Source organism: Somniosus microcephalus, chromosome 15, assembly GCF_052327205.1.
Source record: "Somniosus microcephalus isolate GS21.2 chromosome 15, FLI_Smic_1.0, whole genome shotgun sequence".
NCBI classification, from domain to species: domain Eukaryota; kingdom Metazoa; phylum Chordata; class Chondrichthyes; order Squaliformes; family Somniosidae; genus Somniosus; species Somniosus microcephalus.
Genome location: NC_141001.1, coordinates 114,866,659 through 114,887,817, shown reverse-complemented (window position 1 = coordinate 114,887,817; position 21,159 = coordinate 114,866,659). Strand labels below are relative to the sequence as shown.

Below are 21,159 nucleotides of genomic sequence, written 5' to 3'. Positions count from 1 at the left end.
ATGCCTTTGTTACCTCTGGACTTGACTATTCCAACGCACTCCTGGCCGGCCTCCCACGTTCTACCCTACATAAACTTGGGGTCATCCAAAACTCGGCTGCCCGTGTCCTAACTCACACCAAGTCCCGTTCGCCCATCACCCCTGTGCTCGCTGACCTACATTGGCTCCTGGTCAAGCAACTCCTCGATTTTAAAATTCACATCCTTGTTTTAAAATCTTTCCATGGCTTCTCGCCCCTCCCTATCTCTGTAATCTCCTCCAGTCCCACAACCACCCCCCCCCCCCCCGAGATAGCTGTGCTCCTCTAATTCTGCCATCTTGAGCATCCCTGCCTATAATTACTCAACCATTGGCGGCCGTGCCTTCTGTTGCCTAGGCCCTAAGCTCTGGAATTCCCTCCCTGAGCCTCTCCGCCTCTCCACCTCTCTTTCCTCCTTTAAGACGCTCCTTAAAACCTACCTCTTTGACCAAGCTTTTGGTCATCTGCCTAATTTCTCCTTATGGTGCTCGAGGTCAAATTTTGTTTTATAAGACTCCTGTGAAGTGCCTTGGGACGTTTTCCTACTATAAGTTATTGGTGTTGTTGTTTATAACTGATATTTAATGCAGCACAAATATGAGATTCTCCATCCAACAGCCTGGCTTGGAAATTTTTGACAGTTAAGTCAGTCATGTTTGAGTGACAACCATGCACACATTCTAGATGACCACCTAAAGCTCGACTGTTAGATTTACTTACCTACTCTCTGTTTAATCACTCAACAGGTCAGGCAGCATCTCTGGAGAGAGAAAGAGGGTTAACCTTTCAGGTCGAGGACCTTACGTCAGAACTGGTGAAAAATCATCGACCTTTTTTTATATTCATTCATCTAGGCATTGCTGGCAAGGCCAGCGTTAATTGCTCATCCCTAACTGCCCTCGAGAAAGTGGTGGTGAAACAACTGAGTGACTCGCTGGGCCATTTCAGAGGGCAGTTAAGAGTCAACCACATTGCTGTGGGTCTGGAGTCACATATAGGCCAGACCGGGCAATTTCCTTCCCTAAAGGACATTAGTGAACCAGATGGGTTTTTACAACAATCCGATAGTTTCATGGTCACCATTACTGATACCAGCTGTTTATTCCAGATTTATTTAATTAACTGAATTTAAATTCCCCCGCTGCCCTGGTGGGATTATGAACTCACATCTCTGGGTCATTAGTCCAGGCCTCTGGATTAATAGTCCAGTAACAGAACCATGATGATCCCGTATCCCTAAAACATCGGCCTCAATATTTACGGGAAGGCGCAGAGGGTAGCGGAAAGAAGGCCAAAAACAGGCGATGATCCCGATCCTTTCCCGCCCGTCATGGGGTGAGGGGTGTTAATATCGAAGCCGTTAACTCTGTTACTCTCTCTAAAGATGCTGCCTGACCTGCAGAGTTTTTCCAGCATTTTCTGATTTAATTTCAGATTTCCAACATCTGCAGCATTTTGCTTTTGTGTCAATATTATGCCTCCTATTTTTGGCACGGCTCTCCTTCCTCTTCTGCTCACACTCACCGTCCTTCAGCGATATTTCCCTCTGTTCCCAGGGTCGGTGCCATTTATCCATCATCCTCCACATTCCTCATCTTTGAGATGCGCTGCAATGTTGAGATGAGGAATGTGTCTGGAGCTGAGTGAGAATGGCTCACATTTCAACTGGAGCGTTCCAACATTCACAATAAATGTGTTCAGAGTGTCCCCTTTGAACTTAGCGTCAATGAACCTTATTTCTCACAAAACAATAGGTCAGACTAGTAAAGACTTAAACTACGGGTTGCCAACTATGGTTGGATGTATTCCTGGAAATTTCATTAGTAACATAGGAACAGGAGGAGGCCATTGAGCCCCTCGAGCCTGCTCCGCCACTCAATGAGATCATGGTTGATCTGCGACCTAACTCCATCTACCTGCCCTTGCCCCATATCCCTAAATACCTTTGGTTAACAAAAATCTATCAATCTCCGATTTAAAATTAACAATGGACCCAGCATCAATTGCCATTTGCGGAAGAGAGTTCCAAACTTCTACCACCCTTTGTGTGTAGAAGTGTTTCCTAATTTCATTCCTGAAAGGCCTGGCTCTAATTTTTATGCTACGTGCCCTATTCCTAGACTCCCCAACCAGCGGAAATAGTTTCTCTCTCTCTACCCTATCAGTTCCGCTTAATATCTTGAAAACGTCGATCAAATCACCCCTTAACCTTCTAAATTCCAGGGAATACAACCCTAATTTGTGTAATCTCTCCTTGTAATTTAACCCCTGGAGTCCGGGTATCATTCTGGTAAACCTGCGCTGCACTCCCTCCAAGGTCTTTCATCCCCTCCCCCCTTTCCCAGCCCCTAACCTTGCTTTCCATTTTCTGCTTTTTTCCAGTTCTGGCGAAGGGTCATCGACCGGAAACGTTAACTCTGTTTCTCTCTCCACGGATGCTGCCTGGCCTGCTGAGTTTTTCCAGCGTTTTCCGTTGTTATTTTGGATTTCCAGCATCCGCAGTATTTTGCAATCATATCCTTCCTAAGGTGTGGTGCCCAGAACTGCTCACAGTGCTCCAGGTGTGGTCTAACCAGGGCTTTGTATAGCTGCAGCATAACTTCTACCCTGTTGTACTCTAGTCCTCTAGATATAAAGGCCAGCATTCCATTAGCCTTTGTGATTATTTTTTGTACCTGTCCATGACATTGTAATGATCTATGTACATGGACCCCTAAGTCTCTTTAGGCGTCCACTGCTTCTAGCCGTCCACCATTTAGAATGCACTCTGTTCTATCCTTTTGAGGTGCAAAGTGGATGGCCTCACATTTGCCTACATTAAAATCCATTTGCCAGTTTTGCCCATTCACTTAATCTCTTAATATCTCTTTGTAATTTTATGCTTCCACCTACACTGCTTAAAATACCGTCTATCTTTGTGTCATCAACAAACTTGGCTATGTGACTCTCTATCCCATCATCTAAGTCATTAATAAATACGGTGGATAGTTGAGGCCTCAACACAGATCCCCGCGGGACGCCACTAGTCACCTCCTGCCAATTGGAGCACCCTTACAGGAGGCTCCCACCGCCTTTTTTTCCCCCTTCTCTACTTTTATAATTAATGAACAAGAGTGTTCAAAGGAAATGAAAAAAAAAACGCAATTTGTTTATGGCCCTAAGATTTTTCTCCTCGACTTCTCGCAGCAGCATCCAGGAGATGAATCTTCAATTCCTGGCGATTCCAGGAATTAACTGTGTGTGAGCAACTGTGTGTGTGTGTGTGTGTGTGTGTGTGTGTGTGTGTGTGTGTGTGACTGCGATGAAAATCGGGCAGGTTCGACAACGGCTAGACAATCTGCTCCACCAAAATACCAGCCAAATGGTGAAGGTGAAAATTACCCCAATTTGCTCAATATCAATGGAAATGAGGAGGTCCTATTGAACCAACCTGTGCCATAGTATGGTAAGACAGAGTTTCGGTATGTTATGCACTGGCAAAAGAACCAGGGGGGAAATGAGGAGAATTTTTTTTTTATGCAGCAAGTTGTTCTGATCTGGAATGCGCTGCCTGAAAGGGAGGTTTGTAATCAAATTCAACAGCAACTTTCAAAAGGGAATTGGATAAATACTTGAAGGGGAAAAATTTGGCAGGGCTCTGGGGACTGAGCAGTGGGACTAATTGGATAGCTCTTTCACAGAGCTAGTACAGGCACGATGGGCCGAACGGACACCTTCTGTGCTGTAAGATTCTATATTTATTGTCCACTGAACAGGCAGGCATTATCGGTGTCCTCTGGTTACCGACCCTCCTGCCAATGGAAGCAGTTTCTCCCCGTCTACTCTATCAAAATCCTTCATAAGTTTGAACACCTCTATTAAATCTCCCCTTAACCTTCTCTACGCTAAGCAGAACAATTCCAGCTTCTCTAATCTCTCCATGTAACTGAAGTCCCTCATCGCTGGCACCATTCTAGTCAATCTTCTCTGCCTCCTCTTCAAGGCCTTGACATCCTTCCGAAAGTGCAGTGCCCAGAATTGAACACAATACTCCAACTGAGGGTTTAACCAGTGATTTATAAAGGGTTTAGCATAACTTCCTTGCTTTTGTAATCTATGGGGGCGATTTTCTGATGTCAGAGGAGGCGGTTTGGAGGCGGGAAAGGCGGGAAAATCAGATTCGAAGAGGTTGGGTTCGGAACCCGCCTCCAACCCGCCTCCGCAGGATTTTGCCGGTGCCGGTTTTGAAGGCCGGAAACGCTCTTGCCTCCTGTTGACCATTGCGCTATTAAAGATCCTTAAATGCTCGTTAAGGGCCTCTCTAAGCCTATTTTGAGAGGCCCTCGTGATTTTTCCAGCTTTTCGGTGTGATCTATGCACCTCCTGAACCACGCCAGGTAAACCTGGCGGGTTGACTCGTGGGTGGCCTCCTCACTGCTGCAGGTCTAACAAGACATCGTTTATTGCAGCAAGAATTACTTGCAGGTGCCAGACCTTGGCTTTAATAAGTCTCTGAGCACTTTTAGAAGGCCTTCTGAAGTTGGAGGTGCTGCAGCTTGACTCCATCAACTGTGAGACCTCCTTGGAAGACCCTCTCCCCGCTTGCAATGAGCACTTCCCCAAAGGAGGCATCTACAAGCAGCATGGGAACCATTTGTTTACTTTCTGCATGGACCACAGATGAGGATGAGGAGGTGGAGGAGGAGGATCTGGAGGAGGAGGAGGAGGAGGTCAGAGCGCCGGTGTATCGATCAGCGGCAGCGGCAGCACGCGAGCACATGGCTGCCCGGGATGCAAAGGATGAACTTATCATGACCAGATTTGCATAGGTTGCCCAAGTTGACACATGTTCTTTGTTCCATTTTATGACATCATTGACAATGGACATGACTCTCTGGCCTCCTTTCACTCAGGCCACCAACCTGACAACGCAAGTGTGGCGGTGCCCGTACTGTGGAGCTGCCTAAGGCGAAAGAACAGATGGCATAACGCCAACATTATGGCTTCAAATCATTTTAATGCTTTCCAACAGGGATGGCATTTCATCAATACACAGAAACAGTCTCCCAATCTGCACACAGATCTGGAGGTTATATCCCTTGCCAGCTGGACCCGCACAGCCTTGGTTTCTTTGGCAGGCCTCTTCCTCCCAGATGAGTGAAAGAGCACCTCCCTGCTAGCTCTCACCCCCTCAAACAACATTTGCAGCGCCTCATCCGAGAGCCTCGGGGAGGCCCTTGCCTTGGAATTGGACATAGTGGTTTTTCAGGATATGTTGGAGGTGGTGCAGGAGATGCAGAAATGCTGTGGAATGAGCCAAGGGAGCAAGAAGCTATGAAGTCCTGGCAACAGAGGCGAGTTTCAGTCCCCAAACACTAATTGATCAAGGGCATCCCACACCTCTGAAATCAAGTGGCCAATCATGGGAAAATCGCAAATTTTTGAAACCTATCAGTGGAGGCGGGTTTCAAACCCACCCAAACTGAAACCCGCCTCCATCTCACCTCCAGTGGGAAAATCGACCTCTATACCTATTATTATATTTATAATAAAGCCAAGGGTCCCGTGTGCTTTTTCAACAGCCTTCTCAACTTGTCCCGCCACCTTCTAAGGTTAGTGCTTGTGAACCCCCAGGTCTCTCTGTTCCTACACTCCATGGAACTATTTGAAAAGCAGGACTTTCTCCCAGCGTCCTGGTTAATTTCCTTCATCAACCAACCCTAGCAAAGACAGGATTGGTTGATGGATTAACTTGTCGTTGATCTCATTGTTTGTGCGCAAATTGGCTGCTGATTATTGTCTACAAAAAATCGGTGACTACACTTCAAAGGAAATACAGAGGAACAAATGCTTCGAGATAAGAACATAATGTTAAATCATGGCTACTGGGTCTCACCCTTGCTAGAGGGGCAGCCTGTGCGAATGCAGATCGATACCGGGGCAGCAGTATCTCTATGTCAGAGACAGTCTACAAAAAGACATTAAAGCACCTTCCACTTCAGCCAGCTAACATAGCGTTAAAGACATATACCGGTGAAAGAGTAACCGTGAGAGGTATCACTGAGGTCACAGTTCAGTTGAATGGACAAACTAGGAAGTTACCACTCTACGTAGTTAAAGGAGATTACCCCTCCCTGCTGGGACGTTCGTGGATGGAGAGAATAAAATTAGACTGGTCATCAGTCTACATGATGTCACACAATGATCCAGGCTTACCCGCCATCTTAAAGAAACATGCAGAAGTCTTTAATGGAGAACTGGGTAGCATGAAAGATATTACTGTGAAGCTTCGTATTAAGCAGGATAGCAAACCCAAGTTCATGAAGGCACGACCCGTACCTTATGCAATCAGACCAAAAGTCGAGGCTGACTTAGAAGCCCTAGTTGAAAGCGGAGTACTAGAACCAGTCAGCGTGAGTGAATGGGCAACGCCCATCGTACCAGTGCTCAAGAAAGGGGGTGGAGTTAGGATATGTGGAGATTTTAAAGTAACTGTTAACCCTGTATTGTCAGTGGAGCAATATCCGCTCCCCCATATTGATGATTTGTTTGTGGGACTTGCTGGGGACCTCTGTCAAGCCTACCTGCAAATGCATGTGGATGAACAGTCACGAGAAATGCTGACTATTGTGACGCACAAGGGCCTATTTAGGTATCGTCGACTTCCTTTCGGAATTACATCAGCTCCAGCGCTTTTCCAACGTGCTATGGACCATATCCTTAGTGGATTGCCTGGAGTCCAGTGCTACTTAGATGATATCTTAGTTACTGGGTGTGATGACCAAGACCATCTGCATAACTTGGATGCAATGCTACAGAGACTGAGAGATTACGGACTCAGAGTTCGCAGGGATAAATGCGATTTTTTTCAGGCATCAGTTGAGTACCTCGGTCATGTGATCGATGCCACAGGCCTTCACAAGGCACCGTCCAAGACCAAGGCAATTGTGGATGCCCCAGCACCTGAAGATATCAGCCAGCTGCGTTCTTTTCTAGGGTTACTGAACTACTATGGACGGTTCATACCGAACCTAGCCTCGATGCTGAGGCCGCTGCATTGGTTGCTATGTAAAGACAAGAAGTGGGAATGGACTAACAAGTGCCAGGAGGCGTTCATGACAGCAAAGGACACGCTCCTGAAGTCAGAGGCTTTGACGCATTTTAACCCTTCATTACCAATACAGTTAGCTTGCGATGCATCGTCATATGGTGTGGGAGCGGTCGTTTCTCATATCATGCCAAACGGAGAAGAGAAGCCGATAGCATTCGCATCTAGGACTTTGAACAGAGCTGAAACTAACTACGCCCAAATAGAACGAGAAGCACTGAGCATTGTTTTTGGCATTCGCAAGTTTCACCAATATTTGTACGGGAGACAGTTCACCCTACTAACAGATCACCGCCCTCTCACGACCATCTTCGGGCCACATACAGGGATTCCGTCACTTGCTGCGAGCAGAATGCAAAGGTGGGCGCTGCTGTTGTCTGCACACACATTTGACATTAGATATCGCAAGTCTGACCTGCACGGCAACGCCGACGGTCTTTCCAGGTTGCCGCTGCCTGTCACAAAGCCTATGACGCGTAGCATGGACATCTGCTATTTTAGGCAGGTGCAAAACGCGCCTGTTACTTCGACACAGGTCCGACGAAACACCAGAAACGACCCAGTGTTGTCTGCAGTGCTGGACATTATCGTCAGGGGCAAGCTTGACAGCGATGACCCAAACCTGAAACCATGGCCTAGAAATTGGGTTCTGGTCTTGCCAGGGCTGTAGCGCCAGAAAGTTTGCGCCAGCGGTAATGCGGCAGCGCCCGACGAAAATTCGGGTGCGCTGGGCCCAGACGGCGGCGGGCGCTAAAACCCTCCTTTAGCGCCTCAAAACGGGCGTGAACTTGGGTTTCCCGGCGCTAATCCCCCGCTGCGGCACCCGATGCGGTGCGGCAGGCGGGGGAACTGCAGGCCTCCTCCTCCTGTTAAGGAGGAGCTGCCTGCAGCCGACAACTGTCCGGCGGATTGCCCCGACATCTGAGCCCGGCACCTCGGGGAAGTGCCGGGCTCGCATCAGACACTGATCAGGGCCGCAGGGGGGGGGGGGAATGCAGGAGTCCGGGAAGGGAGGTGCGGGCAGGCGGCCGCCGGGAACGCGGCCGGCCGCCACTCCACCTTTATGCGCCGGCGCACACTGGGGGAAGACTCTGTTGCCAGAGTCTTAGTTGCGCCTGCCACGGGCGAGGCGGGCGCAACTGAATTTCGGCTTGGGGCCGGGTTACCACGGCAACCGGGACGCTGCGCACACCGATGACGTCATCGGTGCCGGCGCAGCGCTACCGGTCTACCGCCGCGGAAGGGCCCCAGGCAATTTAGGAACCGGCGCCAATTGCAGCGCTAGGCCCTCTAGCGCCGCAAAATCGGCGCTAAGGGCACTGAATTTCTAGGCCCATATCTCTTAAGGAGAAATGAACTGTCGGTGCAGTCTGGATGTTTGCTGTGGGGGAGGAGAGTGGTTATTCCACCATCGCTACGGAAACCAGTGTTACAGCAACTACACTCCGGACACTGCGGAATGGTTCGTATGAAAGAAATTGCGAGGAGCTACTTCTGGTGGCCGGGTATGGATGGACAGTTTGAGGACAAAGCTAAAACCTGTTCCTCATGTCAGAGAGTTCGTAATGTGCCACAGCTTGCACCTCTTCACCCCTGGGACTTTCCGGAGGAAGCATGGCACCGCATTCATGTAGACTTTGCAGGTCCATTCGAGGAGAGAATGTTCCTGGTGGCTGTTGACGCGCGCAGTAAGTGGCCAGAGGTTATCATAATGAGGTCCACCACCGCTGAGAAGACCATCGAGAAGTTAGGTGAGTTGTTCAGCCGATTTGGATCTCCGATGCAACTTGTCTCAGACAACGGTCCACAGTGGGTGTCACAAGAAATGGCTACATTCCTGCAGGTGAATGGCGTACAACATATCAGGGCTGCACCATACCACCCTGCGACCAATGGTCTAGCTGAGAGGTTTGTTCAGACCATGAAACACTCTCTAAAGGCATCGCAAGGCATGGGAACGCTTCATCAGCGCCTGAATAGTTTCCTGTTGAGTTACAGGAACACACCACATGCGACCACAAAAGCATCACCTGCCATTCTACTGCTCAAAAGAGAGCTACGAACCAACTTTGACCTGCTGAAACCGCCAAAGGTGAAAGACGTGGTACAGTATCAGCAGGACAAGCAGATCAAGTGACCTGAACAACGCTCCAAAGACAGAGTCTTCAGTCCAGGTGAACATGTGTTGGCACGGAACTACAGTGGTGGACCTAAGTGGGTTCCTGCTACTGTCATTGCACAGACTGGTCCAGTATCTTACACTGTACAGATACCCGAGGACATTGTCTGGAAGAGACACACCGATCAGCTTCTACGAAGTGCAGCAACACCCACTGAACCACCAACAGCAGTTTATCTGCCATTGGGTGACGCTGTGGGTCATCCGCCTTCTACACTGAGAGGCTCACCTTCTGAGGAAGCAGCCGCTTCAGCCTCTATCTCATCAGCAAGGGAGACCTGTATACAGGCACCTCAGCCGCCTGCACCTGTGTTGACGTCACCTGTGAGAGACAATGAACTGGAGAGCCAGGTTGACCGCCGGTATCCTACCAGAGAGCGGCAGCCCCCTATATGTTTGAACTTATAGTTCAGAGGCTTATCCTTTATCTGTGTTTTATTGCGTTATAATTGTGTTTTAAAAATTTTGAATTATTATTGTGTTTTTAAATTTTGTGGTTCTATTGGGACATCTAATGTAAGAGGGGAGGAGATGTTGTGTATTTTGAATGTTGTATTTGAATTGTCCCACATAGCTTACCATAGTTGTGATGTGCAATGCACTATGGGAATGAAGTGGAGAAGATTCTGGAAAGTGATGGCTGTGAACTGAACTCTGTCTCCTGTGTACTCTTTTAATTGTTATACAAGTAAGGTTATTAAACTCACAGTGCTCTGATAGTCTTTTTAGTGCAGCTACAAACATGGTCACTGTTTCTCCTTCTTCCTGGTTACGCCTGTGGAACCTAAACCTCTCAGCTATGACTAGGGGTTTGGGTGAAAAATGCCCTTTTAGTATCTCCACAATTTCACTATATTGTTTAGTCCCTGGTTTATCTGGATGCACTAAAGTACGCAAAAGATTGAAAGTCTTTGGTCCCATCACACTTAACAATGTAGGTACTACTTTGTTCCCTCCAATGTCATTTGCTTGTGTGAAGTATTCAAATCGTTCTGTGTATGAGTTCCATTGTTCGACATTCTCATCAAACGGTCCAATGTTACCGATAATTCCAGCCATTTTCCTTCTCTCAGGCTCCTAATTATCATTCACTAAGGATCCTTCCAATGTTGAACTCAACTAAAATCACTATCAGTTAAGTGCTTTAATTCACAGATCGTTTCACAGTTGAATAAATGTCCTTCCCGATTTATTCACTTTAATTAACTGTCCACGGCAAAACTAACAGTTTTAAACACGTAAAACCCGACTATCTTCCGCACAGCAGAGCCACGTAAGTTCAGACGTCCTCGTCGCCACTTTTGTTAAATCTCAAGAGTTTAATAACCTTGCTTGTATAACAATGAAAAGAGTACGCAGGAGACAGAGTTCAGTTCACAGCCAACACTTTCCAGAATCTTCTCCACTTCATGCACTCTATTTCCCATAGTGCATTGCACATCACAACTACGGTAAGCTATGTGGGACAATTCAAATACAACATTCAAAATACACAACACATAAGAACATAAGAAATAGGAGCAGGAGTCGGCCATTTGGCCCTTTGAGCCTGCTCCACCATTCAATATGATCATGGCTGATCCTCTATCTCAGTACCATATTCCCGCTCTCTCCCCATACCCCTTGATGCCTTTTGTGTCTAGAAATCTATCTATCTCCTTCTTAAATATATTCAGTGACTTGGCCTCCACAGCCTTCTGTGGTAGAGAATTTCACAGGTTCACCACCCTCTGAGTGAAGAAATTTCTCCTCATCTCAGTCCTAAATGTCCTACCCCATATCCTGAGACTGTGACCCCTCGTTCTGGACACCCCCCAGCCAGGGGAAACATCCTCCCTGCATCCGGTCTGTCTAGCCCTGTCAGAATTTTACACGTTTCAATGAGATCCCCTCTCATTCTTCTAAACTCTAGTGAATACAGGCCTAGTCGACCCAATCTCTCCTCATAAGACAGTCCTGCCATCTTAAAATATCTCAGTTAGATCACCTCTTAATCTTCTATACTCGAGGGATTGCAAGCCTAGCTTATCCAACCTGAAAGAAAGAATGTGTATGCATATAACACCTTATATGGAAGGATATCCTTACATTGGAGGCAGTTCAGAGATAGAAATAGGAGCAGCAGCAGGCCATTCGGCCCCTCGAGCCTGCTCCGCCATTCAATAAGATCATGGTTGATCTGATCTTGGCCTCAACTCCACTTTCCTGCCCGCTCCCCATTACCCTTGACTCCCCTGTTTTTCAAAAATCTGTCTATCTCCACCTTGAATAGATTCAATGGTTCCGCCTTCACAGCTCTCTGGGGTAGAGAATTCCAAAGATTCTCGACCCTCAGAGAGAAGAAATTCCTCCTCATCTCCGTTTTAAATGGGTGACCCCTTATTCTGAGACTATGCCCCCTCGTTCTAGATTCCCCCGCAAGGGGAAACATCTTCTCTGCATCTACTCTGTCAAGCCCCCTCAGAATCTTATATGTTTCAATAAGATCAACTCTCATTCTTCTAAACTCCAATCAGCATAGGCTCAACCTGCTCAACCTTTCGTCATAAAGACAACCCCTTCAACTCAGGAATCAACCTAGTGAACCTTCTCTGAACTGCCTCCAATGTAAGGATATCCTTCCATATAAGGTGTTATATGCATACACGTTCTTTCTTTCAGGTTGGATAAGCTAGGCTTGCAATCTTTCGAGTATAGAAGATTAAGAGGAGATCTAACTGGGATATTTTAAGATGATTAAAGGTTTGATAGAGAGAAGCTACTTCTTCTGGTGGGGCAGTCCAGAACAAGGGGGCATCACCTTAAAACTAGAGCCAGGCTGTCCAGGGGTGATGTCAGGAAAATAGAAAGAAAGACTTGTATTTCTATAGCGCCTTTCACAACCACCGGATGGCCCAAAGCGCTTTACAGCCAATGAAGTACTTTTTTGAAGTGTAGTCAATTTGCGCACTTCTTCACACAAAGGTTAGTGGAAATCTGGAACTCTCTCCCCCAAAAAGCTGTTGAGGCTGGGGGGGGGGGTCAATTGGAAATTACAAAACTGAGATTGATTGGTTTTTGTTGGGCAAAGGGTATTAAGGGTTACGGAACCAAGGAGGGTGGATGGAGTTAAGATATAGATCAGCCATGATCTAGTGGAATAGCGGAGCAGGCTCAAGGGGTAGAATGGGCCACTCCTGTTCCTATATTTCACAAATGTCCTTCAGCATGGATGAATACAAAGTAGCATTCAGGAGAAAAAAAAATGCGAATGGATTCCGTGGTGAACATGTAGAAACATAGAAACATGTTCTGGACTGCCCCACCAGAAGAAGTAGCTTCTCTCTATCAAACCTTTAATCATCTTAAAATATCCCAGTTAGATCTCCTCTTAATCTTCTATACTCGAAAGATTGCAAGCCTAGCTTATCCAACCTGAAAGAAAGAACGTGTATGCATATAACACCTTATATGGAAGGATATCCTTACATTGGAGACAGTTCAGAGAAGGTTCACTAGGTGGCGTAGTGGTTAGCACTGTTGCCTCACAGCGCCAGGGACCCGGGTTCGAATTCGGGCGACTGTCTGTGTGGAGTTTGCACATTGTTTGCGTGGGTTTCCTCCGGGTGCTCCGGTTTCCTCCCACAGTCCAAAGATGTGTGGGTTAGGTTGATTGGCTATGATAAATTGACCCTTAGTGTTAGGGGGATTAAATACGTGGGGTTACAGGGATAGGGTGGGATATGTGTCGGTGCAGGCTCGATGGGCCGAAATGGCCTCTATCTGCACTGTGGGGTTTCTGTGTGATTCTGTGTGTGTGATAGGAGCAGGAGTAGGCCATTCGGCCCCTCGAGCCTGTTCTGCCATTTAATGAGATCATGGCTGATCATCCAAACTCAGTACCCTGTCCCTGCCTTCTCCCCATATTGCTTGATCCCTTTAGCCTTAAGAAATATATCTAACTCCTTCTTGAATATATTTAATAAGTTGGCCTCAACTGCCTTCTGTGGTAGAGCCTGGTGAGCCTCTGCTGCCGACGACAGCCTCACCAGGCACCAATGAGAGTCGGAGACAGAGTTATAATACGATAGCCCATCCAGTCAGGATTCACACCAGCAGAGGAGCCTCGTGATTTCTGCCCTCAAAACTTTAGCTCCATCTGATTTGTGTGTTATCAAACAAGCTGCACCCTCTGTAAACTATTGGCCAGGATACCTTCCCTAACTTGCATCAAGTCCCGCTCACCCATCATTGCCTGTGCTCGCTGACCGACATTGGCTCCCAGTCCGGCAACGGCTCGAATTTAAAAATCTCGTCCTTGTTTTCAAATCCCTCCATGGCCTCGCCACCCCCCCCACCTCCAGCCCTACAACCCTCCGAGATCTCTGCACTCCTCCAATTCTGGCCTTTTGCGTATCCCTGATTTTCATCGTTCCACCACCGGTGGTCGTGCCTTCAGCTGCCCAGGCCCTAAGCTCTGGAATTGTACATTTGTACACATCTTAAAAATAACTAATATTTTGTTATCAAACTCGACGACTTTTTTTGTCGAATGAACTATTTGTTTTTAGGTCGGGGAATTTTAAAAAACGGCATTCGTGCCAATGTTCCCTCTGAGCTGCGTGGCCGCACAGTGATGGGAAAGATCCCTCGCGGGCCGTTCATCGGCTTCTCCATTGTAAATACTGGGCGTGCGTGGAGATTTAATGGGGCCGCGTACTAAAAGCAACACGTCGCACAGAACAAAGTGCAGCTCACAGGGAACATTGATTCATGCAGGGGTCGACTGCCATGGTTACATCTTATTTTCATTTATTAAAATGAGTAGCCACTGACCTCTGTTAATCTCTAGCTGCCTCGGCAACATCAATAGACCACAACCACCACAATAGTTGACCCTGAGGGCACTTGCCATAGATTAGAAATATCTAAGTTCCATTTTCATGGGGATTGAACCCGCAGTGCATTGAAAAGAATTGCTCATTCTTACACCTTGCTACACAAGTATTGTTCAATCGAACTACAGCCATTTCACGTTTTTACACAGGATTACATAGGATATACGATACAGAAACAGACCATTCGGCCCAACCAGTCCATGCCGGTGTTTATGCTCCACTCGAGCCTCCTCCCATCTTTCCTCATCTAACTCTATCAGCGTAACCCTCTATTCCCTTCACCCTCATATGCTTATCTAACCGCCCCTTAAATGCATCTATACTATTCAACCACTCCCTGTGGTAGCGAGTTCCACATTCTCACCACTCTCTGGGTAAAGAAGTTTCTTCTGAATTCCCTATTGGATTTCTTGGTGACTATCTTATATTGATGGCCTCTAGTTATTCCCCACAAGTGGAAACATTCTCTCTGTATCCACTCTAATCAAATCCTTTCATAATTTTAAAGATCTCTATTAGGTCACCCCTCAGCCTTCGCCCGTTCATCCTTTCCTGATAGGTATACCCTCGCATTTCTGGTATCATCCTTGTAAATTGTCTCTGCACCCTCTCCAGTGCCTCTACATCCTTTTTATAATATGGCGACAGAATAGTACGCAGTACAATTAACTGTGATAGTTGTTGTGATTAAAATTATGGTCTGGGATTTCTGCAGCGGCTCCCTGATTCACTGTGACTTTGGCAGATTTCCTGAAGAATCAGACATTTACGCTGTTACAAAGACAAGGCGGGAATTGCACGTGGAAAATTGTAGCCCTATTTGTGTATGATTGTGTGGGTATCTCACTCCCTACATTACAATAGTGACCAGTGACTACACTTCCCCCAACCAACATCACTAAAAGATCCCACGGGCGCTATTTCGAAGAAGAGCAGAGGAAATCTCCCCGGTGTCCTGGGGCCAATATTTATCCCTCAACCAACATCACTAAAAAAACAGATGATCTGGTCATTATCACATTGCTGTTTGTGGGAGCTTGCTGTGCACAAATTGGCTGCTGTGTTTCCTACATCACAACAGTGACAATACTTCAAAAATGATTTCATTGGCTGTAAAGCGCTTTGGGACGTCCTGAGGATGTGAAAGGTGCTATAGAAATGCAAGTCTTTCTTTTCTATCCCTTCCACGGAAAAATAACATCTGCCCAAAATAGGAAAGAGATCACCGAATAGTAAAACCAAAATAAAAATCACTATTGAAAGCAGGAGGCTGTATGCGTGCTCTAGATGTTTTAATAACCTGTAGCAGTCGGTGCAAACTTCATGGATTTTTGGATTTTTAACCCCTATTAAAAACTGGACAGGCTGTTTGGGGGGGGGGGGGTGGGGGGGAGCAGTGTAAAACCACTCTAGCTGGAGATGACTCATTCATATGGAAACAAACTGTCCTTGGGAACAATGGCCCGAGGGGCCCACTCCCAAGTCTTGATTAACAAGGCTGACGACTCGTTGTTCTAGTCAAGATGAACTCGTTAAGTTAATCGGCAGGAAGATCGAAAAGAGATCAAAAAAAACATTCAAACCATTCAAGAGATCGAAACCTATTCCCCCAGGCCATGTGTCCATTAATACCACAGACAGCGGTCTGTGTATTGGAGGGATATATCAGAGAGCAGTTTGGATAGCTCTCTCTCTCTCTCCTGCCCTCCACACAACGGAACATCAAGGGGAGCAGAGCCTTGCTCTTCCAACCGAGACGGACTTCGACTGAGGCTGGGACTCGCATGCCGCAAGGCCAGTACGGAACCAGGTAGCCGAGACGTACGGGAGAAAGCTGCAAGCAAGATCAAAAGGGCAATCTAGCTGAGTATTGCCAAGCCTACACACCCACAAGATCACTTAGCTGTGTGAGGGGGTGCCTGTATGTTCCTACCAAACCAGAGGGGGTTTAGTGTTGGAAGGGTCCTGTGTTAGTTTAGTTCATGGGAGGGTGTTTTTAGGCCATGGTAAGTCAGCACGGCAGGGGCTTGTTGGACAAGTCAGGGTTGTACTGCTTTAAACTGTACTGTTGTGTTCACACTGCTCGCACTGTATGCGAGTGGAGTGGTTTTTGTTAACCTTAATAAACACTGCATGGGTGAGCCCGAAAACACTGTCCATGTTCAAATCTGTCCTCAGTAATCCCTATCGTCCAGAACTTGTAGTAAGGGGGTTTGCGTGCTCGCTACAGGCGGGGCGAAACCACTTACAATAATTGCCGATTGCGGCAGGGGCCTATAGGAAATTGGCCACTGCAAAAACAGGTTACACACTCCGTAAGATGTTTACTCGAGAAATGCAACTGTTACTTGACAGTCGAGTGTCTAATATACAGCCCTTAAACAGGCAGTAAGGGAGACTGGGAGTAAATTGCTACACTGTAATCTATCCAAGTTCAAAGGCCATTATAGGCCAGGGGTTGGTAATGCAATCCAAGAGTTCGAGCTTACCATATAATGTAAGGTCAACTAATTATAATGCTGCAATCTAACAATAATACGTGACTGGGAATGAATTTCAATGCTGTAATCTATCCAAGTTCAATTGTAATCCTCCAATTCTGGCCTCTTGCGCATCCCCTATTTTCATCGCTCCACCAGTGGCGGCCGTGCCTTCAGCTGCCTGGGCCCTAAGCTCTGGAATTCCCTCCCTAAACCTCTCCACCTCTTTCCTCCTTTAACACGCTCCTTAAAACCGACCTCTTTGACCTGTCCTCATATCTCCTTATGTGGCTCGGTGTCAAATTTTGTTTGATAATCGCTCCTGTGAAGCGCCTTGGGATGTTATACTACATTAAAGGTGCTATATAAATGCAAGGGGGGCAAAATTGGGTCGCACCCCTTTTTAGGGCACTAACGGGAGGCGCAAATCAACCAAATTTATCCCCCAAGTTGTTTGTCTGTCAATCGTTGTCTTAACTTTGAAACGTAGCAAGAAAAGGTCTAATTCTAAGCACCCCCTTTGGGTGTTTTTAATTCCAAAATTACCATATTCTTACCCCGCGCAGTGTAATCAGACAAACCAACTTACCTCTCTGACCTCGCTGACCTCTCTGACCTCAGCCTCCTGCACCGTTCCAGTGATTCTCAACGCAAGCTCGAGGAGCAGCACCTCATCTTTCTACTAGTCACTTCACAGCCTTCCGGCCTTAACGTCAAATTTTACAACTTCACACCTTAACCACCGCTCCCCTTTTCTCGGACGGCAGGTGCGGGTGATGGAGGATGGCTACACCTGAGCCACTGGGAGTGGAGGGGGTGTGGGCTGCTGCTGGAGGTGGAGACCCCCTATTGGTACACCGCCTTTCTGCTTAAGCCAGTCACGCCTCCTCTAGACCCATCTTTTGTTTCTTTACTTGTCCCATTACCATCTCCTTTTGCCTCGCACCGTCATCCATTTTGTCACTTAATCTCTCCTGCCCTCCGCCCTATCACAGACCTTCCCTTTGGTTCTTTGCACCCCTCCCCCCTTTTCTCTGCCTCTGCACTTGCTTAAAAACTGTTACATAAGAACAATAAGAAATAGGAGCAGGAATAGGCCACTTGGCCCCTCGAGCCTGCTCCGCCATTCAATAAGATCATGGCTGATCTTGGGCTCAAAGCCACTTCCCCGCCCGCTCCCCATAACCCTTCACTCCCTTATCTTGTAAAAAATCTGTCTATCTCCACATTAAAATGTATAAATGTTAAATCTAACGTCTTCCAGTTCTGACGTAAGGTCATCCACCTGAAACGTTAACTCTTGTTCCCCTCCCTCTGCACAGGTGCCGCCTGTGACCTGCTGAGTGCGTTCTCCAGCATTTCTCCCTGTTTTTTATTTTCAAATTTCCAAAAAAACAGTTGCCAGCTTCCGAGCTCGCTCCTGCAGATGCTGTCAGGTTGGGTGAGTTCAAGGTGGGGGACGAGTTAGTCAATCCCACGGGACGTGGGGCCCTCACTGCTGCTCACCTTTGCTCTCTGGTGGAGGTTCGACATGGTCTCGGATTTAAACTCGCTCTTGTTTTTCCGGCACAGCACGGCAGAAATGATGATGATGATAACGGTTACCACGCCAACGGGAGCCAGCACCGCCGCGATGATCCACAAGTTGTTGGGCGGGTTTTTCACAACAGCTGCACAAAGAAGAAAAGGATTAGAGAGACGATCGCCATCACCTCTTAACGACACAAACCTCCACTGATATTTCTAAGCGTTAGCTGCTCCTTTTGAAAAAAGACTTGCATTTATAAAACGCCTTTCACGCCCAGCGGACGTCCCAAAGCGCCTTACGGCCAATGTAGTGCTTTTTTTTGGAAGTGTAGTCACTGTTGTAATGTAGGAAAACACGGCAGCCAATTTGCACAAAGCAAGATCCCAGAAACAACAATGTGATAATGAGCAGATAATCTGTTTTCGATGTTGATTGAATGATAAATATTGGCCCGGGATAACTCCCCTGCTCACAGTGCAATTTTTACTCAACTAGCCCTGCAGGAAAGCCCAGGGAATCGGGTGGAAAGCCAGTCTTCCACTCAATATTACCCTCTGTTGACTTCACCGGAGAGTTAGATGGGGCGGGGTACAAAACCAGCGTTGCACCCGATCCCGTCAGTTTACCGACAGCGGGTCAGGTTAAGATTAACCCCTCGTGTTTCAAAAAGTAGTTGTGTTTTGGTGTTAAATAGGCAGCGCAATCTTCCTTCCCCATCTCTCAATGAACACATCCTTTGAGCAGTGCGGTACGTTCCTGGTGAGGTGTTTCCTTGGTGTCTCCACTGCCCTCAACGGCACCGTCACACTGAATGGTTTACAATAAAGAAAACAACGTAGATCGCGCATTTATATCTTCACATTTCACGCACCCCAGGAGGTCCCAAAGCACTTTACAGCCACTGCAGTACTTTTTGTAATGTTGTAATTATACAGAATTACACAGTATATACAGCACAGAAACAGGCCATTCGACCCAACCAGAAAGCCGCTCCTTATATTCTGGTTCTTGCTGATGACATAAGAACATAAGAAGTAGGAGCAGGAGTAGGCCATACGGCCCCTCGGGCCTGCTCCGCCATTCAATAGGATCATGGCTGATCTGAATCTAGACTCACGTCCACTTCCCTGCCCTCTCCCCGTAACCCCTAATTCCCTTATCTGCTAGGAAAATGTCTATCTCCATTTTAAATTTATTTAATGTTGCAGCTTCCACAGCTCTCTGGGGTAGCAAATTCCATAGATTAACTACCCTCTGAGTAAAGAAGTTTCTCCTCATCTCAGTTTTGAAAGGGCAGCCCCTTATTCTAAGACTATGCCCCCTAGTTCTAGTCTCACCCATCTGTGGAAACATCCTCACCGAATCCACCCGATCAAGCCCCCTCACAATCTTATATGTTTTGATAAGATCGCCTCTCATTCTTCTGAACTCCAATGAGTAGAGTCCCAACCTACTCAACCTTTCCTCATACGTCAACCCCCTCATCTCTGGAATCAACCGAGTGAACCTTCTCTGAACCACCTCGAGAGCAAGTATATCTTTTCTTAAATATGGAAACCAACACAATCAGTGAAATCTCCAACAGCTATTTAATCTGAAACAATTTCCTCGGCCAACTAACCCTCTCCAGCCATTCAGCTGTCCCTACAGCTACAGACTATACGCCCTCCTTTCTATTAACATAGAATTACACAGCATTACACAGGATATACGGCACAGAAACAGGCCATTCAGCCCATCTAGTCCATGCCGGCGTTTATGCTCCACCCGAGCCTCCTCCCGTCCTTCCTCTCTAACTCTATCCCGCCTCCCCTTAAATGCATCTATACTATTCGCTTCAACCACTCCCTGTGGTAGCGAGTTCCACATTCTCACCACTCTCTGGGTAAAGGGGTTTCTCCTGAATTCCCTATTGGATTCCTTGGTGACTATCTTATATTGATGGCCTCTAGTTTTGCTCTTCCCCAAAATTGGAAACATTCTCTCTGGGCTGAATTTTCATTGAGGAGGCGGGTAGGAGGCGGGACTACAACTTCCGGGGTTGTAGTCCCGCCCCCATCGAGTTGTAGCCAACCCATGCGATTTTGACTTGATTGACCTTGTTGAGCCCGCCCAGCAGGCCAATTAAGGGCCACCCGGCAACAGGTGATGTCACAGATTGATATTTCATCTGTCAAGACCTTTTGACAGATGAAATATCAGCATTTCACAGCTGTTTGAAGCTGTCGAACACTGACAATCTGTACTCTAAGTTAATTCCTTCCTCTCAGGATGATTTAGAAGTCTCCCCAGAACAGAAAGCTGAATGCTGCAGATTTTGACAGATCGCGGCCATTCTGCTTTCTGTGCCGGTGAGATGAGGGACTCCCGAGACCTGAAGGAAGGAAGGCTGTAAAGGTAAGTACTGTTGTGTATGTACCTTTAAGAGAATAACTGGTCTCAGACTGCAGTACCGGCAGTGACCACCCCTGTATAAAAGGCGCTAGAGAGCCTCTGTTTGTTAGTTTCGCTATTGACTTCCACCAGTAAAGACTTGTTTGTTTTCACTCCTGCTGGTCCGTGTCTCAATCATTCACGGACTTAACACTGGCGACGAATAAGAAACGAACTTACCTGCAACTCGGCAGCACCTCAGACGACGTTGTTGAAGGTCGGAGCCAGAAGAAAGAAAAAAGAGTCCAAAGAAACTCGGGAAACGGGCGTCGACCGTCAATCATCGGTTTGAAAACTTGCAGGAGAGACTGTTCAGAGCCAGGCTGGGTTCCTCGGTCTGTGGTTTCCCAGCTAATCGGGCTGGTGGCAGGTAGTGCTCTGATCCTTCCTGGGCTGCGGCGGGCTGAAGCTCGATCGGGTGGCTTTTCAACGGGGCCGGGCAGCGAGTCGGGAAGCAAAGAGAGAGAGAGAGGGTGGAGCGCACAGGGCGCGGCCGGTGCTTCGAAGCCGGGCAGCGTTCGGACCTAAGAAGAGGGAGGGAAGTGTCCCAGAGGGT

The 21,159-nt window shown here is 47.3% G+C and overlaps 1 protein-coding gene across 2 annotated transcripts in view; it reads right to left on the bottom strand.

Moving 5' to 3' along the window:
* The window catches only part of kiaa1549la (KIAA1549-like a), a 474,294-nt gene that overhangs the window by 226,891 nt on the left and 226,244 nt on the right, over positions 1–21,159 (bottom strand). For both annotated transcript variants that reach the window (XM_086008325.1, XM_086008326.1), the window contains exon 11: positions 18,149–18,312. In XM_086008325.1, the coding sequence (XP_085864451.1) occupies positions 18,149–18,312 (164 nt within the window). The remainder of the gene's footprint in view (positions 1–18,148; positions 18,313–21,159) is intronic.